General features: G+C 42.0%; 1 protein-coding gene across 2 annotated transcripts in view; it reads right to left on the minus strand.

Moving 5' to 3' along the window:
* Window positions 1-4,496: 4,496 nt before the first annotated feature.
* The window catches only part of SEMA3A (semaphorin 3A), a 321,151-nt gene continuing 300,324 nt past the window's right edge, over window positions 4,497-25,323 (minus strand). For both annotated transcript variants that reach the window (XM_030216059.1, XM_030216058.1), the window contains exons 16-17: window positions 15,790-15,932; window positions 4,497-10,811 (exon numbers count right to left, since the gene is read on the minus strand). In XM_030216059.1, coding sequence (XP_030071919.1) covers window positions 10,356-10,811; window positions 15,790-15,932 — 599 coding nt within the window. In that variant the 3' untranslated portion in view covers window positions 4,497-10,355. The remainder of the gene's footprint in view (window positions 10,812-15,789; window positions 15,933-25,323) is intronic.

The raw sequence follows: 25,323 nt of genomic DNA on the forward strand, positions 1-25,323 counted from the left end.
TACTTAGACTTACAACGTTTCATAGGTTACTACATAACTTTGTAATTTGAAAATGAGCCCCTTAGTTTCCAAGATGTATCCATAAACTCCTAAAACTCAGCAGATAAATCAGAGTAATAAATAAGACTTCCATAACTAAATAAGTTTTCCACAATCACTTAGGGGTGTAGTTATCAATGTGGACTTCCTTTAAGACACTAATTTGTTCTATTTTAACATATGTTCCATTTTATGCAATGAGACCTAGTTACTAATAACAGGTCTTAAGAGTACAATAAACATAAACATAAAATAAAAATAAACATTTGCGTTACAAGACGTATGAGGAGAGACTTGCTGACCTGAACATGTATACCCTGGAGGAAAGGAGGAACGGGGTGATATGATACAGACGTTCAAATATTTGAAAGGTATTAATCCGCAAACAAATCTTTTCCGGAGATGGGAAGGCGGTAGAACGAGAGGACATAAAATGAAATTGAAGGAGGTCAGACTCAAGAAAAATGTCAGGAATTATTTTTTCACGGAGAGAGTAGTGGATAATTGGAATGCCCTCCCGCGGGAGGTGGTGGAGAAGAAAATGGTAACGGAATTCAAACATGCGTGGGATATACATAAAGGAATCCTGTGCAGAAGAAATGGATCCTCAGAAACTTAGCCAAAATTGGGTGGTGGAGCCGGTGGGAGGAAGAGGGGTTGGTGGTGGGGAGGCGAAGATAATGGTGGGCAGACTTATACGGTCTGTGCCAGAGCTGGTGGTGGGAGGCGGGGCTGGTGGTTGGGAGGAGGGGATGGTGCTGACCAGACTTATACGGACTGTGCCCTGAAAAAGACAGGTACAAATCAAGGTAAGGTATACACATGAGTTTATTTTGTTGGGCAGACTGGATGGACTGTGCGGGTCTTTTTCAGCCGTCATCTACTATGTTACTATAAACATCTTAATGGAAGCCCCTATTGATAACTTTCCCTCTTAAGCATCTCAAACATATCTCCTAATCTTCCAGTTGTCACATCCTGGGCTCTACCTTAGAAAATTCCCAGTTGGATCATACAGAGAGAATTGGATTTCTCCTAGGTTTCTATATCCTGTACAGGTTGTTATAGTGTCAGATGTACCATGCTGGGTCAGTCTCAAGATCTGTTGAATCTTGAATATTGGAACAACATAAGAGTTATTCCCAGATGCTATTATAGAAAATGTATTTATATGATAAACCTCTATACTAATCACCAAGGTTCTAGGAGATCTGAACACCGTACTGTAGGTCCTTTCTTCAGACTTGACCACAAGAAAAAGATTTTTATGGTATCTTTGAGTGCTCTCATGTTAAATCCTAGAAAATCCCTAGCACCCTATTTAAAACATCATCCAAGTTTTCTTTAAAAGTAAATGAGGAGGGGAGGGAGAGAGAGAGAGAGAAAGATGAACATGTATTTCTAAATATTTGCTCAAGAGAATCCTCAGCGGGTCATGGTCTTGCATCCTCTCACATCTGATAACAAACAAAGGAAAGATTGTCAAGAATACTGGGAGAGAGACAAAGAGGACACTGTTTGTTCTGAGGGTCTTTTATTTCCAAACGGACTTGCTGAACCCATTAGAGGACCAGCAGGATCTGCTGTTTTGACACGAAGGAGTGACTGTAACAATATATCACAATTCTTCAAAGCAAGCTTTTCATTTTGTGGCTATAATAAAAGTAGCGTTCATTAAGGGGATGTAAAAATATTTGCTACAGTACAAACCTGCGTAGACATGGCCAACTGGAAGGGTGGCTGTAAAACCTAGACAAGCATTGTTCATATTTGAAAAAAAAAATCATCGTTAAAAAACTAACTCAGCTTTAGACTGTATAGGTAACAGTAAGCTCTGGACCACACAGCTGGCTCTAATTTAGTATTGCCAAATGGATTTCATGCTACCAGTTACACGTAATATACAAATTGAATATATGCTACACCAACATGAAAAAAAAAAAAATTAATACTAGATTTAGCACCAAATTTGGAGTGGTGTTACCTTAACGCACAATATCCACTGTGGCTTCCATTGTCTCTTCTGGACTCCAATTGGTAAATACCGTATTTTAATAAACAGACCTCTTTAAATGTCTCTGCCATTATAAGATCACTACTTATTCTGCGTTAGAAAAATACTAGAAAAACAGGGCAATCTGATCCTTTTTAAGCCACTGTCTACTATGTAATCAGCTCTAGCCATTGCAATGAATTATAACTGTTTGACTAGTTGATATGTCTTTGGAATGGTAGAAAATGTTATAAAAGTTGCAGAATACAGGGTACTCCGTTCTGTGGATAAATCTCTATTGTCTGCTCCCTTCTCCTCTACTGCTAATTCCAGACTCCGCTCCTTTTATCTCGCTGCACCTCACGCCTGGAATAGACTTCCCGAGCCTGTACGTCTAGCTCCGTCTTTAGCCGTTTTCAAATCCAGGCTAAAAGCCCACCTCTTAACGCTGTTTTTTGACTCCTAACCACTACTCACTTGCCCTGTACCCTTTTATCCCCACCTCTTTAATTCCCTTACCTCTTAGTTGTTCTGTCTGTGTGCCTGTCCTATTTAGATTGTGAGCTCTTTGAGCAGGGACTGTCTTTTCATATTTGGTGTACAGCGCTGCGTATGCCTGGTAGCGCTATAGAAGTGATAAGTAGTAGTAGTAGAATAAAACAGTCCATTAAATGCAGTGCAAATATTTGTCAAGGCATTCAACACCTTAAGGATACATGACGTGAAAAGGCAAATTCCCAAAGGAAAGATTCAGTGAGATGGGGTCGTTTTCAGTGCTGCAGCTGAAATGGCTTAATTTAAAAACTAATCAATAGATTAATTTAACATAATATGCAAATTCACACTGCTATACGTGGTATACAGTAATTGGTATTGAGTATATGTATAACAGGTTCAATGTGCTGATATTATCCATTCATTGGCCTACCAGTATAATGGAGGGTTAAATTTAAAACTGTCTGATCTTCAAGACCCTTAAAGGAAATGGCCCTGAGTACTTGAAGAACAGGATGACCCTCTATACACCTTCATGGACACTAAAGTCCCCCCCTCCCCCCCACAAGGGGTAACCCTAACCACACCCTCTCCAAAAGACATTACATGATGTGATATCCACAAGCGAACCTTCTCTGGAGTAGCCCCCACACTCTGGAATGCACTGCCTGAAAGGCTCCGCTTAAATATGTCCTTCCTGAACTACAGATAGTCTTGTGTTATCTACTCTTACCATAGCTGATGTAACAGAAAATAAGGGGACTAATTTAAAGAAAGTTGCACATGAGATCAGAGAGATGATTAAATAACTCCTCTTACTCACCTATCTGTAGGTTCCATCTTTGCTTATACCCTACGCTTTCTATTAAAATGTTTTATTACATATTGTGTTTACATTGTAAATAGTATACTATGCTATACTTTGTATTGTTATTTGAATATTTTTACTGCTGTAATTGTTTATTGCTTATGTTTGATTTGTTCTTACTGTACACCACCACCTTGAGGGAATTCCTTCAAAAAGGTGGTAAATAAATCCTAATAAATAAAATTTAGCTTAGGTCTGTTATTCCATTTTGAATGACAGAAACGTGCTGTCCTCCTCTGATTATTCGAAATATGGACATTGCAAGCTGATGTGGACAAGCTGGAAGGGTTCCAGATAAAATGCTTAATCCCCACACTAGAAGATACAGGTTCTTTGAACTTGATTACACATGATTCTTGGCATCTCAATGCAAAAGACAGTCTTACTGTGGACGAAAAGACAACCCTGACTCCACGAGCTTGCCCATATCTTCAGAATAGAAGTATTTTGGCTACCAAGACAGTTACTCCAATGTCATCTGCCAGCTGGCTGGAAAGTTGTAAAAGTGGTCCAAGAAACACCTGGAACAAGGAAATCGAGGCTGAAGCAAAACGTCTCCACCTCGGCATGAATGAGTTTCCTGCAGCTGCTCAGAATCATAGAGATAGAGAGAGGTACGATAGGACTCTTTTCTATCATATTTTCAGCATTCTTTTCTAATTTTAATACGATTGTAAAACTACTGTGTTCTATTTTATTAGCTAAGTGGTATAGCAGATCTTTTAATAAACATATAAATCTAAGTCTATCTCATCTAAAGATTGGAATAGAAATTCAACCTTGTTATACATTCCTGATTTGTTAAATGTGAGTTTATAAATTCAACTTACATTTTTGAAATGAAAACTCTACATATAAATTTATACCTATGACTACAACATGCAAATAATTCACAAAGGGGAAAACTCTAGTTTCCTTTTTTTTTTCTTTTGAAACTCATATTTTTGCTGGAACAGTTTACACCATCCTTGTGGTATTGGAACTGACCCCTGACCTCCTCCCAACCTTCAACTTTGGATGCAGCCCTTCTAAGAGAAACAGCAAGAACGGCCACAGTCAAGTATTTGGAAGAAATGTTTATTTAACAACTGAATACATGCCAAAAGAAATAATTTACACCAGCCGTCTTTGTTACATCTCCTCTCCAGTTTTTACTTTTCCTCTTGAATAAAGAAGGAGTGAGCCTAACCTTTATTTCCACAAGTTCCCTCAGATAAGTAGGGAAAAGGAGCTATTGGGCTTTTTGGTTTGCTGATGGACATGGAAACACTTTCCGTAGGAGAGGGCAAAGAATAGAGTCGTAGCATAACCGAGAGCTCAAGGCAGTGGAGTACCAACACAACGCAGCCCTGCATGCTCTGTCTCATCTACTCAGAAGTATTTACAGCTTTTTCGGCTAATGTCTAAGTAGCAAAACTGAACACATTCCACTGATATATGCTAAATAATGCTTAAAAGGACCAACGGATGCTCATTCACATGCATTTTTTCTCTTGATTTCTACACAGTGACTTTGCTTTGGACCTTGAAGGTGTGTAATGCTGCTCTGCCAAGATGAACATTGTCTCAGGCTATTTTTTTCCTCTGGAACATTGCAGTAGTCCAAGCAAAGGTTAAAAGAAGGCGAGTCAAAATAAGAGGGCAAGATAGGCTGTAACAAGGGATCCCTCACTTTTTATGTATGTTTAGTAAGTGACTTGGTGTAATCGGGTTGAATAATGGACTTTTAAAATTACAACGTTGTTGCGGGCGAGTGGATGCAGGCAAGACATCCTAGTTGCGTAAGGTAGCAGCTTCTGGGGGTGGGGGAGAGGGGAAGCAAAGGTCTAGCCACAGACAAAGCAAACCAATGGATCCTATCACACAACCTCGAAGAACCATCAGCAGTACTTTGACCCCCCCCCCCCTTTCTTGCAGGCAAATTTTCAAATAGTGTATTGACCTTGGTAAATGACACTTGGAAAGAACCATTGGTATGATGTCAAATTATGTGTTTTTATAGGATTGTTATGGGATGGTCATGATGGTTCAGTTTAATTATCAAAATCTTTGGGGGGGGGGGGGGAGGGAGAAAGACTTGCTAGAGGCCTGAGATTTAATCTGGGGAAAGGGGGGGCCTAAGGCTGAAGATTCAACACTGTTGCACCAGCCCTGAATGCAGAGATACTAACACATTATTAAAAAAAAAAAGCACTACCTTTGGTGCGTAATTCTAAGCCTGTGAGGTACATTTGCCTCTCACCTAGAGGGGTCACCTATTACAACGGAAATGAGAGAGATGGATGTGGAATTTGGTAGAATTCACATTTAAGTTCCACTTGTGAGATCTTCTGCTAGTGATTCTCGGTTCATGTAACGTGGATTCCAAGCACTTTCAGTGTAGTGAATTAGAGGGTAAAGCTATGCTTTTTCCCCGAGCTGAGACCTTCATATTAGGAGCTGCAGTGCTGGAAGCAGCAGCCGACAGCCAAGAAAGATGAAGGGAGCCTCTGTGACAAGTCACTGATCTACCAGGAACTGGTGGTGGAGGTGAGGTGATCTGAAACACGGTCAGGCCTCTGCTCCTGTTAAAAGGGGGGCATTGCATGATTGATCCAGTGATGCCATGGAACTGTCTATTGTGTAGGAAAAGTGCATTGAAAAAAAAATGATTGATTCATTCTCAGATCATATTTTCACTGATCGTTTTTCAGAACTAAATTTGATTTATTCATTTACAATATTTACTTAAAAGTCCCTTATATTACACTGATTTTTCATAAACCTCAGCAAATTTAATACATGCAAAATGTGATTAAAGTATGTAAAAACATTTTAATGTACATAAATTGACTTTATGTACATTAATCCTATGGTTTTATGCATATACAGTTGATTTAGTGTACATTCTTTGTGCATATAAAATTTCCAGAACCAAATACACATTCCTAAGCATGTAACAGTCATTTCAAAATAATATTTACATGTTCCTGTGACTTGAACTGAGTTCCCCTAAAGCTGCAAAACCATTTTCAGATCAAGAAAGGAGTGTTAACCCCCCACCCCCAGCATTAACTCCCCCCAAACCTCACGATGTTTGAGGATGGAGACGTGAGGCGTTAACAGGTTACCAGTTTAAGTTCTGTGTTCCTGAGAAAAAAATACTTAGGGGTCGATATTCAGAGGGACAGAGTAGGAATGGTTATGACCTGGAAAAGTGCTGCTGAACTGGATAATGGTGCTGAAAATCTGCCTTAGCACTATCCAGGCACTGCCAGACCAGACCGGGAATGGAGCCAGAGCAGAACTGACATTTACCTGCATAATAGCAGTATTTAGTCCATTAACCAGGTAACTGCCCAGATCAAAGGCTTCCCAAACTTTATCCGGCTCCTGCCTGGGTACCAGTCCAAATATCGTCATTATCCTGATAAGTAGGCGGCAGCCAAGTTAAACCCAGATTTTCAGTCTGGCCCGTATTTTGATATCAGCCCTGAATATCAGAGCATAAAAATCCTGTGACACCCAGTATTTTCATAGACAATGACTTTCACAGGCTGTATATTTAGGGGGGGGGGGGGGGGGGTTATAAATAAAGCCCTTAGGTCACATGTCCTACAGAACAGCAAAGCCTAACAAGTACAATCCCTTGTGTTGGAAGAGCTCAAGAAACCCTCTGACGCCCACATAGCAATCCTTCCAAACTAATTTAAGATGCAAGACCTGCATTCTGGTTCCAACATTTTTATTTTGAGCTAGTTAAGAAATGCTAATTAGTATAAAAAATATTTCTGCCTCACAGCAACCAAAATTCATCTCTCTTGCCCTGCACATACCTTACACATATGTAATGCCCCCTCAGGAGTGTCCCGGGGTTCAGGACCTGAGCTGGCAGGAGCCCACAGGGCTATCGCTGTTGGTCAATTATCACCCTAATTCTATATATAGCACTTAAAATGGCATGCTTAAATTTTGGGCACGTGCCCAGATTATGCATATGATTTAATTGCTTAACGAGCCAATTAGCCAGATAATTGGGCACTAAATCAATTAATAATTGGAATTTGCACGTGCATCTTTGTAGTTGCTGTTCTGTAAAGATGTGGGTGTAAATCTTTCCATGCGAATTCGAAGAGGGAGCATGACCCATGGGAGTGGAATGGGTGGGTCAGGGATGTTTCTAAGATTTCTCAAATTCAAGGGATTCGCACCTAATTTAGGTGCACGATTTACACCAGGGTTCAGCTAGTATAAATCCTCAGATCTCGGCACTTGTTCTACAACCTACACCCAAATCTGAGTGCCATTTATAACTGTCTTCTTCATGTTCAATTGTAAAGCGCTGCTTACGACTGGTAGCACTATAGAAGTGATTTATAGTAGTAATAGCACTTTTTTTTTGGCTCCCTATGGATGATGCTTGGAACCTCCATCTGAGGTAAAAGGGATTTCCATCCCTTTCCTCCAGGAAAACTACAACAAACACTTCTATGCATTTCCACTCCTCTGGTATCTGAGGCCTACTCTCCTGACAGGACTCTTTTTTCTCTCTCCTCCCAAGAACAGGTTGCCATGGGGAAGAGAAAAAAAATGACATTTCACTGACGGCCTGTCTTCAGCACACAGATATATATCTCATCAAAACTGACAGAGAAATCTCACAAGCCAAAATGCCAGCCTGCTTAACACAAACTTTTACTAAAGCTTAGCTCGTGTTATCCACAACAGGGCCCATAGGAATAAAATGGGCCCCGCTGTAGATAACTCAAGCTAAGCTTTAGTAAAAGATCCCCTATATCCTGTTCCAAAACTCTTTATTGATGGTAAACTATTGAAAAGACACTTTTTGAACACAACTGGCAGGAAGCAGGAGACTTTCTTGTGGAACCCATTTTAAACTCACATTTAACATAGAATACACAACTTTACTGCCAGAAAAGTATATATATGACCTGTGATTTTTAAAGGGAAACGTGTTTTCTTGAGCCTTAAAACCTTCATACTTCATCTAAACTGAAACCAGGACTTCACAAGGTCCTGTCACTGAGTTGGGGAAATATTGCTTTTTCTTCCCACATGATCATTCATGACCAAATTTCAGCCCAGCCTAAACTTTCAAACCGTATTTTCATATAGTTAGCTTTGTTTATGGACAAGTGTATTTAAATATTAACCCAGCACCTATACAGACTGATTATTAGGGATGGACAGCCAGAACATTTTTCTTTCATGTCATTTCCCATGTTTTATGGGAATGTTCAATTTATACATGCAGGCACATGCATGTGACATTATTCTGATTCTCTTGGCTATGTTGTAATTACAGAAGCAGTGATTCACACGTGCATTTATAAAGCAGGCACAATCTTTTGGAAAAAGTGTGCACTATTTTTGTAAATATGATTGGCACATGAAAAATAAATGTCAATTTTTTTTCTGTTCACTTTTGTTTGTTAATGATATGCAATGACAGCCCATCCCTATATACTCATCAGTGTTGTTGGGTTAGGTTGATCCAGCCTTCGTTTTAGCCTATGGAGCGGAGGTCTTGCTATTTTGAACATGCAACGGAGCAGAATCAAAGCTGAAAAAAACCCATGCAGGGAATATGGAGCCAGATGAAAACCCCCAACAGCATCATTAAATTATAAAGCACTGTTTTTCTTAATGAATGGAAGAAAAAAAAAGGTGAGTCCTTAAGCCATATGACTGGCCCACTTCACTCAATGACATTTAAGGGCACAAGGACGACATTGCCTTTATAAAAACAGGTGCCTTTTTAACATTCTCAATCAGGCCCCCAAACGGACACATACTGGCAATGTATCTTTACCCCCAAGTCATGCTCATCTCTGAGGATTTTCCTACTGTAAAAACTTGACATGCTCCATTGCAGTATTGAATTGCATAACGACATACAGAGAAAATATAACTTTTAAACCATCCACTTTAGGGTTTAAATTAATCTGTACCAGAAAAAGTCATATTGAAATTAAACAAACAAAAAAAAAAAAAAGAGAGAGAGAAAGATCATTGACTAACTCCGTAGGATTGCTTGATAAAGACCAGGAAAAGTTGGTCATAGAAATAGGTAAAAACAGACATGAAAAGAGCATTTTCCTCTGCGGCTTCCTCTAGCATACCTCGCATTGGTTCCTATAACATATCTTTCAAATATTAAGAAATGTGCACTTTTCACAACAATTCCTTGCAAACTCTTCCTGTGTTGCACCACTGAAAGTACATCCGTTGCGTGACCGCAACCAATGACCAAATGAAAGAAACCAGTATGTGATTGCAGATATTAGTCAATAGTTAAAAAAAAAAAGGAAATCAATATTAATGAAGCCCGACCTATGCTACAATATGCTTGGAAAAGAAAAGAGCTAATTTTTACTGCATATTTATCATGGTACATTTAAATTAGATTTTAACAAAATACATCTTTAGATGGAAGCGGGGAAAGGAGATCAGTAGTTGGCCCACGTACTCTACAGTGGACGTCCTTATCGTCTCTTTCTTTGCTGTATTTCCACAGACCGTTCCACCCCTCCAGCACTTATAAACAGAGTTCGCTATACAAAATACTGTATATTCATGTATCCAACCATGTGCTACGGAATTCATCAGTTTTGCAAACACATGTAGTTTTTGTTCAAGAAAAAGTGGTGTTGAAAGACGAGGAGGAAAGCATCCTTTCTTCTTTTGCCCAAGATGAAAACAATGGTCCTATTTGACCACATCTTTCCAGATCAAGTTGGATTGCGAGGCCAAATCAAGGTCAATTTGTTATCCTCTGATTTTATTTTCCCCTGTTGGAAAAGTTTCTTTGTTTGAACCCCATTGGTAATTTTTGAGCTTTCCCACATTTGTAAACATCCACATAATGCCAAGAAAAAAGTTAATGAATATTGCATTATTTTTCCAGTTAATTGTCTATACAAGTTTCTACTTGTCTGAGGTCTGTAGAGGTAATGCAGATCAGACACTTCTTGGTGCCCTCTCAAATTCATGGGTCCTCCTGTTCCTACCTTTCTTATTTTCTTGTAGGTGCTTCCATTTATTAGAATTGCCCTGGGCATTGGCAGGTTTCTGCCGGCGTTGCTTGCGGTCCCTTTTCCAAACCTGCTCACAGAATTCATCCATCGTGTTGAGGTTGGGGTGGTTTATCAGCTGCATGAAGTCTCTATACCAGACCTTCTGATTAGGTGTCATTGCATTGGAAGGCTCTTTGACCTTGGAGTTCTCCCCAACCTCCTCTTTGTGAAGAAGCTCTTCCAGGTGCTCGGTGTCAATAACTTCCAAGGTTACTTTCAGTAGAGTTTGCATGAAACCGTGCTCTACGGCATGACAATAATAAATCCCTGAATCTTTTCTATGCAGACTGCGAAGAAGAAGGCCTTGTTCAGTCTTGATCAAACGGTCACCCACTTTTATCTGCAGTGAAAAAAAGAGAGACGTTTCAATGATTATACCAAACCCATGTTCTATCTAGAGGTCTTCTACTGAAACACAATCCTCCCTGTGAAGTTATGTGCGTGAATAATCATGAGCAAACCACCTTTTCCAGTGTCTGTGGGATTAAAATAGTACTCTTTATCCATGACATATTTGATTTATGTTCAAAGGCTGTATGTGGAAGAAAGTAGCTTCAGATCTGTCAAAACACACAGAGTTCTATAGGACTCACACTTAGCCATTATGTTGAGATATTAACAAAACATACTGGGCCAGATATTGAAAAGAGTTTACCTGGGCAGGAGAGGCTTCTACCTGGTTAAACCATGTTGAGCAGGCTGGGAGAGGATATTCTGTGAGACTTAAATGGCCAAGTCAATATTCAGTGTTAGCCATTTATGTTTAAACTGGCCAAATACAATGTCGGTCACTGGAAATGGCCTGGCATTGAATATCTGAGCTCAGTGCTGACCGTTGGAGGTAGCCCATCTACCTCCGGTAGGCTGAGTATCGGCCCCACAGAAACTTAATCTTCTAAAATTCTGTATCTCAATAGACAGTACACGCACTAAGATGGCACAAATTTATAAACGTGTTGTGAGTAGGTACTTCTGGGAATGTAGCCTGGGTGATATGGCAAGAGTTGCAATATATATGTGCCTTTTTGTAAAATATGTGAGCATGCACACACACACGTGCACATGCACACAGCCATACCACTTACACCTTCTTCAGAGCAGGTGTAACTTTGTGTGGGAGAGTTTGGGCAACTTTATGGAACTTTTATTAAGGTTCCTCTACCATTCTGTGGACACTTATGTCAATCAGGTTCTTAAGTAGCGCGTACTCTTAACAACATTCATTTCTACATGACAAACAATAAATCACGTCCTTGGTGGGGACGGTTGTATTTTGTGCTTGTGTGGGAGTTTTAAGGTTCCTCTCCCATTCTGTGGCTATGAGAAGAAAGTTCAGTGAATCGGACCCTTTTGTGGTTAAGTTTCAGAAAACCCTGAAGGTATTCAAATTTTACTCGGAAAAAATTTGGGGCTCATTTTGTGGTAGTTTTACAAAAGAGCCTCTATGTCAAAGCTCTGGAAATGACCTATTTAATAAAGGTAGCAGAGATCACACTGCATGGTCTCATCGGCAGACGACATCCATTTCAAGTGACAACCTGTTCCTAGTCCTCAGTGTCTTGCAAGCTCCTGCGATAAGTTTTCCTCTCTCACCTTTCTAGCACAGGTAGTAAATTGTTTTTCTTTTCTCTTATTTTGCCAAACAATTTTTTAAAAAGTATGTTGAGCTTCAGGGGAATTAGTCTGTCTGCGCTGCCTAGACTAAAGGTCGTGCTCTTAAGAACAATATAACTTCAGTGTGTTAGAAGACACCGAGAGGTCTTTTTCACTAATCTGCTCAGTGCCCGAGGGACTTCAAAATATAACATTGTAATTTAAGTAGCTGGTTTGCCAGTACTTTCATTTGTCCCTCTCTGGGCAGAGTCGAACTGTAGGACTAGCCTGGAATGTGTCCACTCTCTGCACGGAGCTGCAGTGTGGATGGCTGTTTACAATCCCATAAAGCGATCAGAGATGCTAAGGCCTGGTAAAAAGTGCTGTAAAGGTTGCACACCTGTGGTGCTGTACTGCCCCCACCCCAATCTCAGCATCTTTTAAATTCTTTATGAAGGCTTGTTCTGTGTTTAAAGTAATATAAAAACAAACTTGTACTTCAGGGCATGTAAAGGGCGCAATCTAACGCTCACCCATGTGGGGCTGAAGTGACTATAAACAATGTTCCCTCTACGGACTGATGGCTTGTGTGCTGCATTTTCAGCCTACATGTAAAAGTTTCCACTGATCAACCTGGCAAGCAATTTTGTACAGCAGACACTCATAATCATAACAAGGCACAACATCTGGGAAATAGTAAAAATTCATATTAAGTAAGACATAATTGATACTTATTAAGGTAATGTTAAAAATTGAATATTACCTAAATACAGGGGTGGTCAACCTTTGGCCTTCCATTGAATTTTATATGCCCCCCCCCCCCCCCAAGACCATATGGAAGATAAAACAAGGCAGACCTTGTAAAAATCACAGTTTTTATTAATAGATTCAAACCTCCCAGAAATTTAACATAAAATGGCCGACATGGCCATGTTTCGCCAGTATAAAGTGGCTGCGTCAGGGGCAGTGGGTCACCAGCCTGCTTATAATCGAACGAGAAAAACGCCCAAGTTCCGACCTAAATCGGGAGATGGACATTTATCTCACAAAAACGAATAACACGGTATAATCGAAAGCCGAACTTGGATGTTTTCAACTGCACTCCATCGCAGAAGCGTACAAAGTTGACGGGGGCATGTCGGAGGCGTGGTGAAGGCGGGACTGGGGCATGGTTATCACCCGAACAGAGATGGGTGCCTTTCGCCGATAATGGAAAAAAAGTATGCGTTTGTAGCTAGAATTTAGGGCACTTTTCCTGGACCCTGTTTTTTTTACAAATAAGGCCCCCAAAGGTGCCCTAAATGACCAGATAACCACCAGAGGGAATTGGGGATGACCTCCCCTGACTCCCCCAGTGGTCACTAACCCCCTCCCACCAAAAAAAAATGATGTTTCACAACTTTTTATTTTCACCCTCAAATGTCATACCCACCTCCCTGGCAGCAGTATGCAGGTCCCTGGAGCAGTTGTTAGGGGGTGCAGTGGACTTCAGGCAGGTGGACCCAGGCCCATCCCCCCTACCTGTTACAATTGTGCTGCTTAATGCTTAGTCGTCTAACCCCCCCAAATCCACTGTACCCACATGTAGGTGCCCCCCTTCACCCCTTAGGGCTATATTAATGGTGTAGACTTGTGGGCAGTGGGTTTTGAGGGGGATTTGCGGAGCTCAACACACAAGGGAAGGGTGCTATGCACCTGGGAGCTCTTTTACCATTTTTTTTGTTTTTGTAAAAGTGCCCCCTAGGGTGCCCGGTTGGTGTCCTGGCATGTGAGGGGGACCAGTGCACTACGAATCCTGGCCCCTCCCACAAACAAATGCCTTGGATTTATTTGTTTTTGAGCCGGGCGCTTTCATTTTCCATTATCGCTGAAAAGCAAAAACGCCCAGCTCACAAATTGTCGAATAAAACATGGACGTCTATTTTTTTCGAAAATACGGTTCGGTCCGCCCCTTCACGGACCCGTTCTCGGAGATAAACGCCCATGGAGATAGACGTTTTCGTTCGATTATGCCCCTCCAGCTGATATAAAATTCCAAAATTAGCCTGGCTGGTGTAATTGGTAAAACATAGCAAGCTAGATTCTGGGATCAGTCTCTCATAAAAACACTGTGATTGCAGTGAAAGGCGCAGCCATTTTATACTGGCAAAACATGGCCATGTCGGCCATTTTATGTTAAATTTCTGGGAGCTTTGAATCTATTAATGAAAACTGTGATTTTTACAAGGTCTGCCTTGTTGTTTTATCTTCCATATTGGATTTGATGGACCATCTGCCTTGCTGCTTTTTGACCCTAAGACCTTAGGAATGTACACAGAAAACATCAATTTTGGTGATTTAAAATACCATATTTTACAAATATTTTCAGAATAACCACTCAAGCAGTTTGTTTCTATCATTTTTAGTTACTTTTTTTTTTTTTTACATATTTCTTTATCACAGACGGTCTATAGAGCTCTGGGCATTTCTGCTTCCAGCATTACATAATGGCGCAGCCCCCCAGGGACAACACTAACACTCATGTAGCCGTCTGTGTATACATGTTGCCCACCCCCACCTTACTAGTTATATGTTAATATTATTTCTTACTTAATATGAATTAAAAAAAGGAAAGCATTTCAGACTTGTGATGGCTTTGGGGGAGAGTATTAAAAGAACTATATAATTCTCAATTTTCCGTCAAATCAAGGTTTTGTTAAATCAAATAGGGCTGCTTAGAGGAAACATAGCTTTGCTAGACATCTAAATTTTAGCAGTCATTATTATTATTAATATTATAGCACCACCCTCTGGACAGGATCAGAATGGTCAACATATCAGAGTGCTAATGTAAGCTAAGTAATTAGTTAGGGGTCCTTTCACTATGGTGCGTCAGAAAAATGGCTTGCGCTGGAGTAGGCGCATGTTTTAGATGCGTGTAGGTCCATTTTTCAGCACGCCTGCAAAAAAGGCCTTTCTTTGTGGCCAAAAATGGACATGCGGCAAAATTAACACCAGCACACGTCCATTTTCGGCATGAGACCTTATCACCAGCCATGGACTTAGCGGTAAAGTCTCACACATTAACCGGGCGTAATCATCAACGCGCGTACACTGCCGGTGCCACACAGTAGAAAATTTCTACCACATGTTTTGGACGTGTGTCATAAATAGAATTACCGCCCGGGGAACACGGTAGCTGGGCGGTAGTGCCAATTTGATGTGCATAGGCACCTATGTACCTTAGTAAAAGGGCCCCTTGATAACCACCTTTATGAAGAGATTCACCACTTCGAGGTCTGGCTACGCTCCTGATAAAGAGTCGATGCCTGCATCAGGAATCAGTATATCTGTCACAGTAGACGCTTTAGAAAGCCAATCCTTTGCTTTTCTAGAAGATTTATTCGTCATTTAGCCTTAGGGGCTTTATATGTTACAGATTTCATACAGCAGATATACTGACTCCTGCAACATAGGTGGGGCTCCCACGTCCTTCTGCCCTCTGCAAGATATATATCCTGACATCAGGCATGCACACGGGTAAATAAAGTCTACCAACCATAAACCTCCTGAAACAATTTGCACAGTGAATGTGTTGCTACATTAATCAGCTGATTTTGCCCAAATGGTTGAGTAGATCAGTCTGATTAATGAAGCCTTTCCCTCTTCGGAAAACCAGGCTCTGTCACCGCTTACTGGCTACATAAATACCTTCTGGCCTCCCATGGATGGAAGCCGACACTCACCTCATCTTTCCGCTCTTCGTTTTGCTTCTGGAACTGCCAGTAGACCAGAGCTCGCTGGGATTTTGGACTACACTCCAGAAATGTGCTGCTGTTCTCCACCCCATAGATAATCTTTTCCGCCATGTTTTGCCTGCTGGGGTCATCTGCGAGCATAAAAATAGACCATAAGCAAAATATTAGCACAGAAGGAAACTAACACACCCCAAATAATATTTCCTTTTAAATAAACAGCTTTGGTTGCCAGCTTTCAAGCTAATGAAAGCTGTGATAACATTCATATACAGTCAATAAAACCGACACAACTAACAACACTTTTATAGCAAGACTGTTTCTAACATGAGATAATGGTATAGTTTCAATTCTGTTTACTGAGGCCCTCGGATGAGTCTGCTTATCAGTAGGGATGCGCACAGAAAATGTTCATTTCATTTTTTATTCTGTTCTGTTTGTCCTTTTTCTATCATTTCGTTTTGTTATTTCATTCTGCCATTTTCCACAGGGGTTTTCCATCCTACTTTTAGGAAAGTTGCAGACGACAGGCATCATTATCATAGTTATCTGCTAGTGAACCCATTGTGCTTCAACTCATCCGGATTCTCAAAATCAGGGCTCCATCCACCAAGTAATAGCTATTAAGTCTGAATATCCTCTTACTGCCCTAAGTACACCACATCTAGTGCTCTCCCCCCATCCAACTATCTGGTTACCCAATCATAGAACTTGATCAATATCAGGTTATGGGTGGATCCCAGCATTGAGTATCCAGGTACAGTGGGGGAAATAAGTATTTGATCCCTTGCTGATTTTGTAAGTTTGCCCACTGACAAAGACATGAGCAGCCCATAATTGAAGGGTAGGTTATTGGTAACAGTGAGAGATAGCACATCACAAATTAAATCCGGAAAATCACATTGTGGAAAGTATATGAATTTATTTGCATTCTGCAGAGGGAAATAAGTATTTGATCCCTCTGGCAAACAAGACCTAATACTTGGTGGCAAAACCCTTGTTGGCAAGCACAGCGGTCAGACGTCTTCTGTAGTTGATGATGAGGTTTGCACACATGTCAGGAGGAATTTTGGTCCACTCCTCTTTGCAGATCATCTCTAAATCATTAAGAGTTCTGGGCTGTCGCTTGGCAACTCGCAGCTTCAGCTCCCTCCATAAGTTTTCAATGGGATTAAGGTCTGGTGACTGGCTAGGCCACTCCATGACCCTAATGTGCTTCTTCCTGAGCCACTCCTTTGTTGCCTTGGCTGTATGTTTTGGGTCATTGTCGTGCTGGAAGACCCAGCCACGACCCATTTTTAAGGCCCTGGCGGAGGGAAGGAGGTTGTCACTCAGAATTGTACGGTACATGGCCCCATCCATTCTCCCATTGATGCGGTGAAGTAGTCCTGTGCCCTTAGCAGAGAAACACCCCCAAAACATAACATTTCCACCTCCATGCTTGACAGTGGGGACGGTGTTCTTTGGGTCATAGGCAGCATTTCTCTTCCTCCAAACACGGCGAGTTGAGTTCATGCCAAAGAGCTCAATTTTTGTCTCATCTGACCACAGCACCTTCTCCCAATCACTCTCGGCATCATCCAGGTGTTCACTGGCAAACTTCAGACGGGCCGTCACATGTGCCTTCCGGAGCAGGGGGACCTTGCGGGCACTGCAGGATTGCAATCCGTTATGTCGTAATGTGTTACCAATGGTTTTCGTGGTGACAGTGGTCCCAGCTGCCTTGAGATCATTGACAAGTTCCCCCCTTGTAGTTGTAGGCTGATTTCTAACCTTCCTCATGATCAAGGATACCCCACGAGGTGAGATTTTGCGTGGAGCCCCAGATCTTTGTCGATTGACAGTCATTTTGTACTTCTTCCATTTTCTTACTATGGCACCAACAGTTGTCTCCTTCTCGCCCAGCGTCTTACTGATGGTTTTGTAGCCCATTCCAGCCTTGTGCAGGTGTATGATCTTGTCCCTGACATCCTTAGACAGCTCCTTGCTCTTGGCCATTTTGTAGAGGTTAGAGTCTGACTGATTCACTGAGTCTGTGGACAGGTGTCTTTCATACAGGTGACCATTGCCGACAGCTGTCTGTCATGCAGGTAACGAGTTGATTTGGAGCATCTACCTGGTCTGTAGGGGCCAGATCTCTTACTGGTTGGTGGGGGATCAAATACTTATTTCCCTCTGCAGAATGCAAATAAATTCATATACTTTCCACAATGTGATTTTCCGGATTTAATTTGTGATGTGCTATCTCTCACTGTTACCAATAACCTACCCTTCAATTATGGGCTGCTCATGTCTTTGTCAGTGGGCAAACTTACAAAATCAGCAAGGGATCAAATACTTATTTCCCCCACTGTATGTCCAGTGATCCAGTCGATATTCATGCCGGTCCCCAGTTAATTTGGTGCATTGAGTTAGGACAGCCTTTTTGCAATTACATGTGGACTAAAATCGCTGCTACACTGGCTACGTTGACACTCAGGTTAGGGGATGGCTGATTAGCAGGGATCTTCTTCAGCGTTAACCAATTAAATGCCACTGAATAGTGGTTGCCGGCTCACTCGGCGAGGTTTAACTGGAAAGGAGCCTTCTTTTTCTTTTATTTATTTATTAAATCTTTTTTTTTTTTTTAAGGCCAACGTACCCCAGTGGAATCAAGGGAGCAACAAGAGAGGAGAAGCAGCCCAGAGAGCAGGAACAGCAAGAATGGCAACAACACAGCAGAGCACAGAGGGCACAAAGTATGGGCACCGGTTGAGGGATGGTTTAGCATCACCAATCCTGCTAATGCTCTTCACATTAGATAGGAGAGATCCAAAAATGTGACAGCTGTGCCTCTCTGCTCCTGCAACTAACAAAAAAGTCAGGAAAGTCCAGCTGAAACGGGTTTATCTTAAGGAAACCCAACTTTTCCATGAATTCTGCTGCCCACCGTGAATGATGTAGACCCACAATGTCCCCCTGCCATCAAGAATACCTGTTTATTAGGGATGCTGGTTGGTGGGCAGGAAGTGGGATCTAGCTAGTCCACAGCCCTGACGATGAAGAGTCTCTAACGGTGACTTCAATGGACTCTGCAAGGCACCGCATTTCTGGTTTGTGCAGGGGGCTCCTCTGGAGAGACGGATACAGGTCTCCGTTGTCAATTACTTAAGCTAGAGCATGTGTTAGGAGAATCCACCCTGTGGTGACTGTAGTGTGGAGGCAGTGTCGCAAGTACAGGAGGAGAAGAAGTGGTTGCTGAGAGTACTGCTAACACTGACAGCGCTAAAAAGGACCCCAACTATACCTTCTTCATTGATGCTCCTGCACCATAACCACAGGAATCTTCTTCTAGTAATTCATAGCACTGGACCTAATGGTGATACTCTTTCACCCATTGATCACACAGGACATCCAGCATGTATGAACCCAGTTGGGTGAGAGGTCTGAGCCAATTTTGCGGGCATTTGCACCAGATTTTTAGTAGCATAAATGGCCACATCTAAATTTATACATGTTCCACCAGCCTATGTATTATGCTATAAACTGCATCCTACTGTAGACAAGGTTTATAGAGTAGCACTACACATCAGTGGCATAGCTATGGGGGGCCTTGGGCCTCAGCCCCCCCAAATTGGATCCAGGGCCCCTGGTTTGGCTGGTGGGGGTCCCCAACCCCCACCAGCTGAAGCCTTTCTTCAACGCTGTTCTCTGCACACTGCCTGCCTTGCTTCCTCTCACATCGCATGCATGCATGCAGTAAAACCAAGCATGCACGCGACGTGAGGGGAAGCAGGGCAGGCAATGCACAGAGAACAGCGCTGGAGAAAGGCTTCGGCTGGCGGGGGTTGCAGCGGGGCAGGGGTTGCAGCAGGGAGGCGGGCCAAACTGTATCCCCCCCTCCCACTTTGGGCTCTGTCCCCCGAAACACTGAGGTCTGGCTACGCCCCTGACGTGTCTACATTTAAGACGCCTTATATAGAATTCAGGGATGAGTGATCAAGCATTAATGCAGCTGTTATCCAGCGAGCACACGTTACCTAGAATGCATTAATTGGATAAGGTTTCCACGCCCATGCCCCGTCTTCTCCCAGAAATATTTCCTAATGCCCACATTACAAATGACTGCAGAATGCCTTAACAGTGTCATGTGGTACTCCTGTTAGCAAGTGATACAGGTCCTTTAGTAAACATGCCCTAAGTGAGGTCTCACCAGAGACTTATGCAAAGACACTATCACCCCCTTTTTTCCTGTTAAGACATTCCTCTCCCTATGCATTCAAGCATCCTTCTGTCTTTTGCCATCACTTTTTTGTTTTTTACCTGCTTGTACTTTTACTGCTCGGCTTTGAAACAATTTTCTTTTGTACTCACCCTTTGAAACAACTACATGCAGCCACTTGTGCATGCTTTTTATGCAGACAACTCTTTGTTACAATAGTACATGCTATATATTTATAAGTAATCTCTCAGTAAGGACATCCATCGTGAAAAAAAAAATATCCTCTCAATTTTGCTGAAACGTGTGTTCAGCAACAACATGGCAACTTTTAGCTGTATTGAGAGAGGAAAACTTTCACACTGCTAATGGACTTATCTAGCCTTCTCCGGCAGAATAAAGTAGTCCCCAGACAGTTGGCCAGCATTTTGCACTACTGCCTCAAAGCTGGGGCTTTCCTTACCTTGCGCCAAAATGCTTAGCTGCTCAGAATTGGCTAGATAAGTGCATCCACTCTGCAGCGCCTCAGTACCTTTCCGCTCTCATCTCTCCCTACACTCCTCCCTGTGAACTCCGTTCACTGGGTAAATGTCTCCTGTCGTCCCCCTTCTCCCCCACTGCTAACTCCTGGCTCCGTTCCTTCTATCTCGCTGCTCCGTATGCCTGGAATAGACTCCCTGAGCCGGTACGTCAGGCTCAGTCTCTGGCTGTCTTCAAGTCTAGGCTTAAAGCCCACCTCTTTGCTACTGCTTTCTGACTCCTAGCCATGACTCTCTTACTCAACACCCTCACTTATCACCCCTACCACTGCAATTTCCCCACCCCTAGCTGTCTGTTCGTCTGTCCAAGTTAGATTGTAAGCTCTGTTGAGCAGGGACTGTCTTTTCATGTTAATTTGTACAGCGCTGCGTAAGTCTAGTAGCGCTATAGAAATGTTTAATAGTAGTAGTAGTAGTAGTAGTATTTCACTCTGTTAAAAAATATTATAAGAAATGAAAGGGTGGTACTTTTGCACTTATGTAAATTGTGGTGATGAAGAGTTATTAGCTCCAAACGTTTTCTACCTGGAGCTCTTTAAGGCTTTCTCCACCCACTTTTCACTTTGTCCCTATGAGGAAAGGCTAAAGCGGCCAGGGCTCTTCAGCTTGGAGAAAAGGCGGCTGAGGGGAGATATGATAGAGGTCTATAAAATAATGAGTGGAGTTGAACGGGTAGATGTGAAGCGTCTGTTCATGCTTTCCAAAAATACTAGGACTAGGGGGCATGCGATGAAGCTACAATGTGGTAAATTTAAAACGAATCGGAGAAAGGTTTTCTTCACTCAATGTGTAATTAAACTCTGGAATTCATTGCCAGAGAATGTGGTAAAGGCGGTTAGTTTAGCGGAGTTTTAAAAAGGTTTGGACAGCTTCCTAAAGGAAAAGTCCATAGACCGTTATTAAATGGACGTGGGGAAAATCCACTATTTCTGGGATAACTACTACTACTTAACATTTCTAGAGCGCTACTAGGGTTACACAGCGCTGTACAAATTAACAAAGAAGGACGGTCCCTGCTCAAAGGAGCTTACAGTCTAAAGGATGAAAGGTCAAGTTGGTGCAGTCTAGATTTCTTGAGTAGAGGATAAGCAGTATAAAATGTTTTGTACAGTTTTGGGATCTTGCCAGGCATATGTGACCTGGATTGGCCACTTTTGGAAACAGGATGCTAGGCTTGATGGACCTTTGGTCTTTCCCAGTATGGCAGTACTTATGTACTTATAGATTTACTTCATAGACTTGAATATTTATTGAGGATCGTATCGAATATTTGTAGTTGGTTGGGTCAGTTCATCCTCTATCCATCTTTTTGGAATATAGTTGATATCAATATTTTCCATGTGATTTCATGTTGATTTTAGCCCAAAAAGGCAGAAAACCTATAATTTAGGGTTTATCCCCCATGTCATCAATTGCCCAAAGGTATATTGATCAATAAATAATGTGCACTGTTTACGATAGATGCATGACTGATGACATTGTCCCAAAAAAGAAAATGACCTCACCAACACTACCATGACATCATGCTTCAATCATTTCACATATCAAGTTGACTGGTTTTCCTGTATAATAAAGAATGATTGGTAATGTGCAACAGTATATGAGAAGGTAGCATATTACACCACATATAACACCTACACACCCAAGCTGGGCCCCTAATGCAGTGTCAGACTAGTCCCAGTTGGGATCCCCCAAACCGCAGTGGAACTTAGCATATTTCTCTTTATTTATGTGGGACCGATTGATGGACGGGAGCAGACGAGTTACCGAGCAGCTCTGCAGGAGCACAACAGCACTGAAACTAACACTTCGTTTTACACATTATTAAAAAAGTATGAATAAGTCACAATAAACCTGTCTTTAATGATAGTTTCTGCCAAAGAAAACACGAGTGTTCAGTGTAATTTGAAAGGAAACGCTTTATGCTGAAAATATGTGGCACTTGCAACTGCTTGCAATTTCTTTAGTAAAGTCATCTGGGATCAAAGAACATTGTAAAGAAAGGAGTTGTGCGGTGCAGGGCTGTGTTTGAATAATGCAGTAATTGGATGTTAACAACCAAAAATTATGCAATAATATCAATGAGTTCTTTTTCTCTAGGAGAATAATGCTTTGGAATCACATGGTGGCAACACAACCATTGAGTAGAATATGCAAAAGAGTAGAATTTGCAAAATATGCAAAAGAGAAGATTGTTCTAGTATTCCGCTCAGATTAAAAAGATTGAACTTCTTTGTAAAGAAGGAAAGGACAATCGTTTCATTTTTGTTTAAACTAAAGGAGACAATTAATGCATGAAGGACCAAATTCTATAATTAATTAAATTGGAGATCAGTGCGGAAACAGCTACTGTGCTCATGTACTAACAGCACCTGCTAATTCACACGTTTAGGGGGACAATATCAAGCTGTTTTAGGGCCTTTTGATGCATGTTGAAGGACTCTAATGCTGGGTGTGGTGCTCTAATTTAGCATTAAATAGGTCACAGTTCATTACATAGTAAAGAGATGTAAAACAAGCAAAAACATGCAAAGCAGCTCATTACTATGTAAATACTATACTGCAGCTTTAAATGGGGCTCTTGTACTGGCCATATATGATATTTTCCCAGCTGGGAGCATCAGGCTGCCAAGCCATGGCCTGATGCTCCTGGGACGTCTCTTAAAGGGGTCTGCATCCTTAAATGAAACTGATGGCTAGAGTGTCTTATACACTAACCTGACCTCCCACCTAAAGGGCCCACTTGTGGTCAACTCCCCCACACCCAGAAGTAGCCCTCCCATATTGAAAACTGACCCCTAGTACTAGTACCATGAGACTATCACTAAGGGTCACCAGTGTCAGTTTGGGGAGGGCAGAAGTGATTGAGAATTATTTCTTCTTGGACCACTAGAAACCAGAGATTTTGCAGTCAAGTAAACCCAGGCAGTCCTTTGGAAAGCAGGGGACTTGGATGAGGGTTACTACCATTGGGGGGGGGGGGGGGGGAGGAAGGTCTGTGTTTGGCAGAGGGGCACTGGTAGAGAGTTATCCACAAAGAGGGGGCCTTCATTTGGAGGTCAGCATTATAGGAGGACCCTAGAGGGGCTTATGGATTAGGGATGCTGTAGCCACCAGTTTCATTTAAGGTTGCCAGCCTCTAGGCTTAGGAGACTGATACTCCTGGGCCGATAGAGCACTGCTTGTGAGGTGGCTCACAAACAGCATTCTTCATTTCCCTAAGTAGGTGGGTAGAAGCCTGCCTTTTACTGCACCTCAACAACTAGCTTAGTGCAAATCACCCCACCTTTGAAGAATTCCCACTGGCTTCCTGTGTCTCACTGTATTACATATAAAGTACTACTTATGATTTATAAAACTTTAGCCTCAACAAAACCCCTATATCTTTACCGTCTGCTCCTTCCCTTTACTCCCTTACGCTCCCTCCGTTCTCTTGACCAACATTTGCTCATTGTTCCAACTTACAAGCAGCTTCAACAGGAACACATTCGTGCCTCCATTTTTTCAGTACACGGACGATATCTATGGAACCTTCTACCTGTTTTGTTGTGGAATCAGAATTCCCTATCAACTTTTAAATCCGACCTAAAGATGTACATATTCAAGGATGCCTTTAGTTCATTTTCTCCCTGAGTGGAGCGTCCGCTTATGCTTTGAAAGAACTGGAGCATATCTAAGGTTTCTTCCCTCCCTATCTTTCTTTTTTCTTAAATATATGGAATTCCCCCCTTCTTACCCCACTGTCTACTGTTTGTTTGTTTGCGTGCACTTACTATCACTTTCTTTATACTTGATTATATTGTAAGCCGCCTAGATGGTATGTCCGGCTGGCGGTTAGTAAATTGAAATAAACGTGAAACTTGAAACTAGTCAGAAAAGTCACAGGGCTCTCTCTTGTGAAAAGTGGCCCACAAACAACTTTTAGCATGTTGTTTAAAAAAATCCTATAAAATAATTCTCACCTCCAACGTTCTGAAGCTGCCTGGGACCATGGCTTCCGCCAGAGGTGGTCTGCTTCATGCAGTAGATAACACTGACGTCACTGGCCTGGAAGCATTGAAGAGGGAGCAGGCTCAGCGAGTCTGCTGCCTTCCCTTCTCTTCGCTCTGAGCTGTGACTCTGGTCCCGCCCTTGCGGAAACAGGAAATGAGGGTGGGACCAGAGTCACCGCTCAGAGGAAACAGAAGGGAAGGCAGCAGACTCGCTGAGCCTGCTCGCTCTTCAATGCTGCTGCCGGGACCCCGGTAAGAGAGGCCGAGAGGGGGGTTGGCGATTTTGGAGGGGGGGGGGGCGACGTGCACTTTGGGGGATGGGGGAGGGAGGACAGAGTGAAGGACAGTGACAGGAGGGAGGAAGCCATGGCAATCGGAGGGGAGGAAAGGGGGCCGTGGGACTTGGAGGGGACACATGGAGAGAGCGAGGGAGAGAACGAGGGGGGGGGAGGAAAACCTTGCTAGCGCCCGTTTCCTTTCATACAGAAACAGGCCTTTTTTACTAGTTAATTAATAAATAGGAAGCTATTTGGCATTTTTATGCATCATAGCAACTCATTATTTATGAATTTATATAGGACTATGACAATAAATATGAAGACAAGCCCAATTTGGCTAATTTATTTTTTGAGAAAGGTGAGTTTGCATGAAAAATGCAAAAAAAAAAAAAAAAAAATCGGAACATTTTGGCATTTTTGCACATTTTCTCTGCACATGCTTTTTGAATTTTAGTACATTAGCCCATACTTTGAATTTGGAGATTTATGCTGAAAAAGAAAACAGTTTAAATCTCCTT

The sequence above is a fragment of the Microcaecilia unicolor genome, chromosome 10 (assembly GCF_901765095.1).
Source record: "Microcaecilia unicolor chromosome 10, aMicUni1.1, whole genome shotgun sequence".
Lineage (NCBI taxonomy): Eukaryota > Metazoa > Chordata > Amphibia > Gymnophiona > Siphonopidae > Microcaecilia > Microcaecilia unicolor.